This window comes from Aphelocoma coerulescens, chromosome 1 (genome assembly GCF_041296385.1).
Source record: "Aphelocoma coerulescens isolate FSJ_1873_10779 chromosome 1, UR_Acoe_1.0, whole genome shotgun sequence".
In the NCBI taxonomy this organism is placed as follows: domain Eukaryota; kingdom Metazoa; phylum Chordata; class Aves; order Passeriformes; family Corvidae; genus Aphelocoma; species Aphelocoma coerulescens.
Genome location: NC_091013.1, coordinates 31,665,080 through 31,675,570, shown reverse-complemented (window position 1 = coordinate 31,675,570; position 10,491 = coordinate 31,665,080). Strand labels below are relative to the sequence as shown.

At 44.7% G+C, this 10,491-nt stretch overlaps 1 protein-coding gene across 2 annotated transcripts; it reads right to left on the bottom strand.

The window, feature by feature from the left end:
- Positions 1-3,646: 3,646 nt before the first annotated feature.
- On the bottom strand, positions 3,647-10,212 carry LOC138105820 (lysozyme g-like). Of its 2 annotated transcripts, XM_069005905.1 has the most exons (6): positions 9,999-10,212; positions 8,720-8,794; positions 7,809-7,898; positions 6,630-6,826; positions 6,253-6,391; positions 3,647-5,554 (listed from the first exon to the last, which is right to left on the bottom strand). In XM_069005905.1, exons 2-6 carry the CDS (start codon positions 8,760-8,762, stop codon positions 5,424-5,426), a joined length of 600 nt encoding a protein of 199 aa, XP_068862006.1. In that variant the 5' UTR covers positions 8,763-8,794; positions 9,999-10,212; the 3' UTR covers positions 3,647-5,423. The 2 variants fall into 2 exon arrangements, with proteins under 2 accessions (XP_068862006.1, XP_068862013.1); XM_069005912.1 differs by lacking the exon at positions 9,999-10,212 and having other exon boundaries at positions 8,612-8,998.
- Positions 10,213-10,491: the final 279 nt, after the last annotated feature.

The following is a 10,491-nucleotide window of genomic DNA, read 5'->3' as shown; positions in this document are numbered from 1 at the left end:
TTCAGCTTACCTCTGAAAAAAGCCATGAGGGAAATAAACAGCACAATCACAATACATGAGAAAGACAAAATGCAGTGGCAAGGATTTGGCATGTGCAGCGTTAAGCAATGAAGCAAAGGCAAACTTACAAGGGTTTTTGTACAGTTGCTAGAGACTTCAAAATCAAGGCAGAACCCAAATGCCTGGACCAAATGATAACCCTGAGGCAGAAGGTGTCTCAGAGGCTTGGTGGAGACTAGAAAACCAATGAGATGCAGCACTGCCAGCCTCACAGGAACGACTGAGTAGGATGTAGAGGTGGAGGAGTGATGCTGTATGTGAAGAATAAAAATGTTACAGCGTAAAAATATGACAGGAAAAGAGGAGCATGCTAAAAACCTGTGGGTGGAAATCCCAGCCGCTGCTGATAAAAATGCTGTAGTAGGACTGTACTGTCCTTTTTGAGTTCTGTGAGAGTGGTCAGTGAGGCCAGAGGAGCAGTAAATGCGGGATGGTGGCTTGAGTGGGAGCCTGCATACCAGCTGGATCAGAGGCAGAATTTTGTAGTTGCAATAAATCCCTGCTTCTAGGGCGAGCTGGTTGAGGAACCCACAGAAACAAATGCTAGAGAGAGGCACAAGGGTTTTGTTTGAGGAGTGTTAGTGGGAAACTGCTTTGAGGTTGCAATCCTACAGCATGATCTCTTTTAACCCTGAAATGGGGAAAAGCATGCCATGTGCATCCACTATGGGAGTATTCCGTTTCAAGGCAGGCAATTAAATAGACTGAGGCAAGCATTAGAAACAGTTATCCCCAGCTGCAGCACAGGCTCCATAGGGGTCCCTGGGTCCACAGGCTGGTGCCCATCCTGGGCAATATAAGAGGCCCTGTCCTGGGGACAGGTTGCTGGCTAGGAAATCCCAGCCCAGTTTTGCAATGAGTAACAAAGCAGAACAAACACAGTTATTCAGCTCTGCATTGATGTGCTGGTGTTTCCCTTTGTTTTCTGCATATTTCAAAGAGAGAGACATGGACATGTGGCTCAGACAGACTCAGCTGCAGCATTTGGAATCAGCCATCGGAACAATCTGTTCTCCCACGTGGCTTAGGGCTCTGACCCAACAGGGACTTGGTTTGGACAGTGTTTTCCCACCGCTTCAGTTACTGCTGGAAGAGGTAGTTTAATTGGTCCTTCTGCCTGGTTTCTATGAAAGCCAGTCATTGCAGCTCCAGACTCCAGGCAGATCCCCGCCTGAGCCATGGAGGGATCAGCCCATGCCACCTGCAGCTTAACAAGTTGATGCGAGAGAAAGCCTCCACCTCTCACTTGCTCTTTATTGTAGGAAGCACATTTAAATAGATTTCCCAGTACTGACATCAGTTGTAAAACCAAATCACAGGACCCCAACAGAGAAAGTTTTTCTTCTCTGTCTGTAATTTGTTTTCCTTTTGCTGACTGCTGATTCTGATTCAGCAGTGTTAGCCTGGAAAGATCCTTAAACAACACTTACTGCATTTCCCCTCTCTACAAAGCATGACTGCAAAGAGAGCAGGTTTAGATTAGATATTAGGAAGAAATTCTTTATTATGAGTGTGGTGAGGCACTGGAATAAGTTGTCCAGAGAAGTTGTGGATGCCCCATCTTTGGAAGTGTTCAAGGTCATGTTGGATGGAGCCCTGAGCAGCTTGGTCTAGTGGAAAGTGTCTCCACCTAAGGCAGGGGAGTTGGAACTTGGTGGTCTTTAAGGTCCTTTCAAACTCAAACCATTCTGTCATTATATATGATGTACAGCTACTTTTACATGTTGGTCTTGGGTGTTGTTTAAAACACCGAGGAATTGTTGTATTGCTTCATTCGCCTGAAAGTTTTTTGAAGTATCCAACACAAATCTGCTGCCAAACTCACTGCTATTTGTCTTACCCTCAAGGGGAAGGGAAGGATGCCTTTGGCAGGTCATTGCCCTTCACTTCTTATGCATATTAGAAAATCATAACTGTATGCTTTTTCTCTTTTCGGGGGGAAAAAAATCTAATTCCTTATTTCTACAAGGCTGTACTTTCCATCAGGGTTGTGATTGTCCTGAGCACATTTTTGTTGGTGCAACAGGCTCAAACACTGTTGCCAAGCCTCACTGACAGCTGAACAGCTGAGAGAAGAGTTACCCCAGGTGCTTCACACACAGTGCTATAACAAAGATAACCCCCAAATGGGATATTCCTTCTTTTTGATTTCTCCTCTCTCCTCTACTGGCATCAACTTCTTTGCTTCCCACTAGAATCCCCAGCCCTTTCTGTGGGATAGTTGCCCACCCACTACACCCCTTCTTGACCTCATCGAGTGTTTTGCACCTGTGTTAAATTGATTTCAGTGCTGTGGTTCCTAGCTGGTTTTCACAGTTTCTAACCACACTGGAAGTGCTCATGTTCCCTTTCCATGTAGCCCACGGTTTGATAGCTCACATGCTCCATTCGTTTCCTGACTGCAAATTTCAGAGAAACTGGTGTAGGACAGAGTTGCGTAGCTCCACTTGAAAAATCTCAGCAGTTTGGCCAGAAGCTTCTGATAATCAGTGCTTTTTCTACTTACTTTAAGGCGCTTCATGTACAAGGGTACTTCATATTTCTGCTGAAAGCCTTATTGACCTCATGATATAGCACAACCATGGCTTCTCTCTTGGCCACTTACCCAGTTAGATAAAGATTTTAATTGGTCTGAGGTGTTTTTTCCCTGCCAAGCCAGGCTGCCAGAACCCTCCTGACTGTTTCTTGCTGTTTTGTTGTCCCACGGGATCTCTTGAAAAAATTCAATCCTTTACTCTAGCATCTTCCTCAATGTTTTGGGCAGGTGTCTTGATCTTTGACTCCCTGGACCTTTATTTTCCGTCTGATTTGGTTTTTCTCTTTCCTTGCCCTTGCTTCTGCTTCTTCTGATATGTTACTTGATATTAGATCATTTGCTTTGCAAGATGTCTGTTGTTTTTGGTTTTTTTTTCAATAGGCCATGGGTCAAAAGGGTGACCAAGAGTGTGACTGCAGCTGCCTTGTCTACATCAGGAAGAACAGGAACTTCCAGTAACATGGACAAAGGTGACCGGAAAAAGATCAGAGGGGAACAACAATCTGAACTCATTATTTTTCAGGAAACCTTTTGCTCAAATCTTAAGGCAGCATGCTAGTGTTAAACTTTCCTTAATTACTTACTCCTTCCTACCAATTTATCAAGCTTTAACTCACTCTCTGCAGGGATTTTCTGTATTCACTGCAAAGTACTGATGCCCTAAAACCATATTTGGAAATATACAAATTCCATAACTTTAAATTTTAAATAGACTTAAAAATACAAATAATCCTTTGTGGTGATGCTGCACAACTCAGCAGACAGGTCTGCAGGCCCTTGGGTATTGCTACCACAACATGAAACAGCAGCTTCATAGGTAGCACTTGCACAAATTGGACTCCTGAGGAGCTCAGAGATCTGCAGGGCTGGCAGCATCAGTAGTGGTGACAAGGAGCTCACTGGCTGCAACTGAGGCTGACATGAAGGCAACCAAAGAGAGCTCCACTCTTGTTCACCCTTGGAACTCAAACCCCAGCTTTGTACACATAGGTAGCAATGAGATTCCCTGCCCCGTTTGAAGTTTATACTGATCTACCAAAAATTCATTCATAGGCTTTACATAAGATGTTTATGTAACACAGAGGTTTACATAACATAATGCACCAAAGACTTCATCCTATGAATTTTACATAAGTTATCTCAAGTAGACAATCATGTGATACATTTCATAAGTTTGTATTACAAAGTAATGATTTTAGTAAAATTATGTTAATATAGTGCAGAATTCTCTAATGACTAAATAAAATATAGTTCAATATCTGTGGTTACTTAACAATAAACTGTTTATAGTAGTCTTAAAAAAAAAACCAAACGAAAAAATCAGTGACATTTGAGACAAGCTAGAGTTCTCTCTGGTCTCCAGTGGTGATAAAATTAGTTTGCTTGTAATGTATGTTAATAATGCAGAGTCCTTGCCATGATGGCAAGCAGATGAGTGACTGGCAAGACAAGGGGCACAGCATTAAAATTGCTCTGCTTGCAAAAGCTGTCTCCAAACCAGCTCTCATTCTGCCTGTGTTGACCCTGCCTGGCAGCTCAGGCACACGCACAGCACTGCCCCTTGTTGCCAGGCATGGACTGCCAGGCACACCACTTCTGCATCAGCAATGGTGGCAGCTGGAAGAAAAGTGTCCTGCCACCTCCAAAAAGGTAATTTGAAAGGCTAAATGTGAACATCCCTATTACCATGTTCACAAGTTTGGGTCAGCAGCTGTGCTCAGGCCCAGCTCTTCTGACCTATTCAGTCTGTAGCACCATTATCCTCTCCCTGTTCTCAAATTGAGCTTTAGACCCATTCCAAGAGTACTGAATGGGGTTATTTACTCAAGTTGTAGATTGCTACCCACTGAGCCCCATGAAATTGAAAAAAAGAAACATTGGGATTTAACATTTATCTTTATTTCTATCTTATTCTGCTTATTATTCTCTAATTAATAAATTGGCACTGAGAGACTCATCCACTTTCAAACAAACCTTTTGGGCCCAGAGCTCATTCACTTCTATTAGAAACTGGGATTCCTGGCAGAGGGACAGATGCTGAAATGCTTTTAAATTTGGAGGAAACTCAGCATAAATGTACCAAAGCTAAAGCAGGAAAGGTTGTGGGTTTTTTACCAAAACTATTGCTGTGATACAGCTGCTGGGGTGGGTACATACAGGGCTGACTCCTGCTCCAGGGGCTGGTCTCTGATGGAAAGGCATTTTGCTGTGGCACTTGCAGTACTTTCCGTATAGAGGCCCTGAAGAGGTCCCCAGTTGCACCATGGCCATGGACTCAGGAGACCAAGCAAAGCACGTTTTAGTAGTGTCCGCCTCAAGGCTGGCTACAGGAACACTCAGCTACTGCAGAGACCAAAGGCTTGCTGAGAAGTCTCTTCATTGCTCCTTACTCAGCAGCACCAAGGGAAGGAAAACTTATGGTATTCATCCCCCTCATTGGCCATGGAGAGGGAAGGAGGTGGATGCAGGTGGGAAGAGCACAGCTTGTGTGCATGTCTGGGGCATGCACAAACAGCCCTGGGATTCAGCTTTGAACAGGAAGAGTCACCTTCCTCACTCAAAATTTAAACATTGCTGGTCTGTCCCCATCTGCCTTTCAAGGGCCCTGAGCTTGGGGTATCTCATCCTTGGGGGTCTCCTGGAAGGCAGTGCTGAGCTTGCCCATCAGTGAGTGAGGGGGTGGGATTTGCTGGAGCGAGCAAGGTGTCATTGGCAATGCCACCAGCATTGGTCCTGCCAGGAGACCTGGGGAACTGCTCTGGGTACTACAATCACTGCTGGGCCAGTCTGCAGAGGGGGGGGCTCAGTGGCAGGGCAGGTTTATGACCTAGAACCCATTTCTCTTAAAGTACTGGGCTCGTCTAATCACGCTGTTGGCGTAGTTGTAGTCTCTATTGCATGGGTCTGCCTCGTAGACCTGGAGGTTGCCCATTTTTGCATGGTAGGTGCAGAGTCCCCCTGAAAAGAGTTAAGAAGGAGTTGTTATCGGCTTGTAAGAAATAGAGATTTAAGAGCAAAAATTTGTAGCAAAAAGGGCCATGCACCTCACCAAATACACACAGCTGCTTGACAGAGTGCCAATTGTGCATTATTGTTGAAAAGTGACTGATTTTGTAAAATCTTTACTGCTACAGTGAAGGAGCCCATAATTCTCTCCAAATGCAGGTGGAAATGGAACACTGTTATCCGAAAAGGATGTAAGCAGAGCAAAGGAAGGGCAGTATCAGAGAAAGGAAGGGAGAGTAAGAAATAGCGTGGGGTGAACAAACCATCACACAGATAGCACAGACTACAAGGAAACCTGAACTGCAAGCTTCCTGGACATAACAGGTTGCCACAATAATCCCGTTGTGTTGTCATGCCTCCATTTCTGCATTCCTCAGTGACTTTTGTTTAGTTGCTTCATCTTGTTTATCAGCCATTTCTCATTGCCTGTCTGCTGGTCTGGTACTGCTTCTGTTAAACTGGAAAGCTCTGGCTCTGGTTGTTATTTTGGGGCTTCAGGGGTTTCTTTTGTTTGTTTGGGGTTTTTTGGCAAGAGATACTATAAAATCTGCCAGAGTGATGGTCCTTTTTCCCTTAAAAGCAACATCAACAAGCACACAACATTCCCATCAGTCAGTCTGTCCCTTCCTAGTACAAAGCCCATCCCTTACCTCTCAGCTGCTGGTCCCAGGTCCAGGTAGGATGTCTTGCCCGTACTTCATTAATGGAAAGAACCAGGATATTTGAGCACTGATTTATGTGCTCTTCACTATCCCACACCGCATAAGGTTGCAGTTGCTGCCTGCTGATCTAGGAAAGACAAGTAAGAAAATGGGTTTCCCTCTGAATGCCACCCCCTCTTCATTGCACTCCCAGGCTTCAACACATTGAAGTGACCTTACTCAGGACAGCACTTAAGCACAGCCTTTGATGTAGAGGGATTGCAATAAAGAGCTCTTTCAAACACAGAGCAGCCATTTGCTAAGGTAAAGCCCTGGGGTATGCACCCCATTACTGTGCTGTTACTCATGCTTATCACCCTGCTTACCTGCATCAGGCCGTACTTCTGCCGTCCCCGGTCCCAGCCGTTGTCCAGGAGCAGGCCGACACGGCTCTCCTGGGACATGATGGCACCGATGAGCGCTGGGTCCAAGCACAGGTTTCTGGCTACTCTCCTAATTGGCATCTCGTATCTCCTCAGGCGTACGAGGTCTGCCTCAGCAGTCCTCCGTATCATGGCATATCCTGCAGCGTAGGAAAAGGCAGACTTACACACACCCCTGTCCAAGCCCCTTGCTTCCCCCTTGAGCAAGTGTGACAAAGGAGTAACTTTTTAAGAAATTGCATCTACATCCAGTTGGGCAGTGGGGTTTGAGGAACAAGCACGGCCCTATTGTGGCCACACATGTGTGGTCCTCTTCTTCTGCTGCACCTCCGGAGTCAGAAAAGTGATGTTTCAAAATGGATTTGAAAAAATTGAGCAGTATGTTGCTACTGACTGGCCACACTGCAGTAACAGCTGTGTTCTATTTATAAAGAGTGGGGGCTTTTTTAAAGCAAATTTGGAACACTTTGGAAACAAGTAAGCAGGTTCAGATCTGTGCTTGAACACCCGCAGTCAGATGTCTGCCCTGGAAGAGCCTACATCTGAGGAACATGGCAAAATCCCTGGAGATATCAGCAGTATGAATGTGACATAGTCAGCTGTATGGTGACACAGGGCAATAACACCAAGCAAGAAAGAGAGAAATGTGAAGGATTTACCAAAAATGAGTCAACCAGAGGTAGGATGGCTACACACCTGGGACTTTCCCCCTGTAAAGTGTGTCTCTGGCAGGTCAGCACTGGCCAGCTCAGCCAACATGCCAGCACTCAGGACCTGGCTCTGTACATCTTACCCTTGGAGCAGACAAGCCCTGGGGCTTTGTGAGGAGGCTGATGCTAACATCCTGGCTGATGGAGAAGCTCTTTTAACTGAAAAGGGGTAGTACTATTTCCCTTTGCTTTGAGGCTGAGGATCCTGACTATGGGACATGAAGTTCATCCTTTCACTTCCCACCAGGTCTGGAGGCTTCACAGAACTGCTATTTTGGGAGAGGAAGTGTTGCTTTCTCCCTTTTGCCTAACTGCATAGCTGCACCACATTTAATTTGGCAATAATAGAAGGTTAGGCGTCTCTCTGTCAGGTACAAACAGGATGACAAATCAAGTAATGAATGATACATACCACAATCAGAGGCTCTTACAGGTGTGCAGGACATGGTGGGGAGTTGAAGAGCACTTATATCTCCATAGCAACTGTAACTCATGGATGGAGCTGAAATATTAAATGGAGGTGTTTGAACACATAAGATCTCAGAGCAGTGCTGTACAAGTGCTGCAAGTGCATACAAGTCAAGCATGAGATTTGTCCAGACCTGCAATCCACACCCCTTGTGTTGCCCCTGCTTGTATGGTTGCTGCTGCTCTCCATCAGTAATGTTATCAAAGAAAGGTAGAGAACAAAAATTTGTTCTTTTCTAATTGAATATGGAAGCAAATGGATCTAATGACCATTTAGATGAATGTGCACCTGCCCCATTAGGTCTAAAGGCTGGTGTGGGAAAGGAGAACCACAGCCTCTGCATTTATTTCAGAGGGCTCTTCCCATTCAATGCCCTGCAGTGTTCAAAGCCACTCAGATGATGGCTGGCGGTGTCTGAGCACCCTGACAGGGATTGTCTCCTGTGTCCCTCCTTAATTTGGTGAGGAATTAATTCAGGAGAATGCTTGCCTCAGTCTGGAAAAATTACCCTGTTTACTCAGAAACTGAGGAACAAATAGCCTCCATCAAACTGCTTGCCACTTGTGAGACCATTTCTGAGCAGGCAGGGAAATCAGATAAGGCTAGCTGGGAAAATCAAGAGGAGACATGTCTGTGACTCTCTTGGTTTCAGTCCCATCCTCCAGATGTGCTGGTTTAAAAGACCTGTGTGGGCAGCAAGCAGCCTCATACAGCAGCTGAGGACCTTCAGCCACACAGGATCTTACAGAGCCATGCAGGAAGGGAGCCTCAGGCCTGGCTGCAAGCCTCCTCTCCATGGTCCTTCTGCAAAGAATTTCCAGTGTGCTTTTGACAGCAACCCAAACCCATCTCACCAACAAGGGCTGAAAGACCCAGCAACAGCAGTGCAGGGATCATGGTGATGGCTCTCCTCAGCTGTCCCAGGAGACCTGGAAACACAGTGGTTTGCAAAACATGAAGAAATTACTGCTGATTTTCAACAGTACTGTAGCAAAGTCAAGTCGGTGTGCCAAAAGCTTCCATCCTGACAGGGATGGCATTAGCCAAAGAGGGGTTGGGCAGCAGAGGTACTTTCTCCCGTTGGGGAGATTGGGATCAGGGAGGTCCCTGATGGCAGCCTGGGCCAGCAGGGACCTTTTTAGCCCCTGTCAGTTCTCACTGCTTGCTCACATGGTCCCTCCTGAAGGCCCATAGTGTGTCTTTACAATGACAAGGTCCACTACCTTTGCTTAAATTTTATAGGTGTTTGAAGTCTAATGTGCTACAAAGTGCACACAGTCCTTGCCTCTCTGTTCAAAAAGGATTTTTCCTTGGCTTTTGGAAAAACTTGTTTTCAAAAATCAAGAACTATGGCCCTTAATTCTATGCTAAGAGCATGCAAGGCAACTCCAAGATTTATTTGATGAAATAATACTTCTCTGTGTGGTATTGGCAGATAACCACTTTACTAATAAATGCATATGTTGTGCCTATTAATAAAATTCCAAAATGTCGTCAGATGATAGCTATCAAATGGAAAAAAATTGGCTGTATTTGCCTTGCTGATGAACACATTTAAACTGAGCAGCTTGTATGGTTTACAATTTTTTTTTTTTCCAGGAAGATTTCAAACACAAAACACACCATTAGTCTTGTAGGCAATTAACACTAGTCCTGCTAACACTTGAAAATGCTTTATCAGTTTTAATAGCATGTGACCTTTTCTCTAGCCTGCCTTTCTACTGCAAACCAGATTGTATGGATACAGAAACACAAATAATCCACCAGTATCATTGGAAAGACTCCCTTGTCCCGACTGAGCTTATTCAGGCCGGCCATGCCCACGGTCAGGTCAGGGTACACTCGATAGCTCCGTTTGAGCTCTAACACTAACACTAAGTATTCACAAGCCCAGATTAATACAGCTTGACCCAACACCTATGAATTCAATGACAAATCCATCTGGGTCCCTATTGAAAGCTACAGGATGTAGCTCTTTCCACATGCAGGAATTTTTTTTCACTCCCATCACAAAAACCTCACAGGCATTAGGTAGAAACAGCATAGCAATCACAATATTGGCGAAATGCTAAATCAAAACAAATCAAGGCTTCTGGTTCTAAATAAATATTCTGTGAGTGAATTCAGACTCACCTGTATTCAGTGTCCTTCCTCTGAGGCAGGTCACTTGATGACTTTTATATATATATGTAGGAAAAGGTATCCACCCTACGGGCTTTGGAATGTTAATTTCTACCTAGTGTGATGACTGTTTTAAAGTACAATAAGTAATATATATTAAGAGCTTAGAACTCCAATGATTCCTTTCATCCAAAGATTTGCACAAGTGGTGGTTAGTCAGACTCAGGACAAGTCTGTGAGAGGAAATAAACACTGGTTTTCCTCCATCAATAAGTACATTGATGCACAGTAAATGACTTGCAGAAATTATTGAAGTGAATCAGTGGCAGAGGCCAGGCAAAAAACAGATCCCTGTGTAGTCCTCTTCTTGCTTTGCATCTGCACATATTTCTGGAAGGATTGTTTGTGTTTTGTTTCCTCAATGATTTCAGATAGGCAAGCTTTTAATTAAGTATCATGCTTCCATATGAATTTTAACAAGGACAATTAAGGAAAATCATCCCAC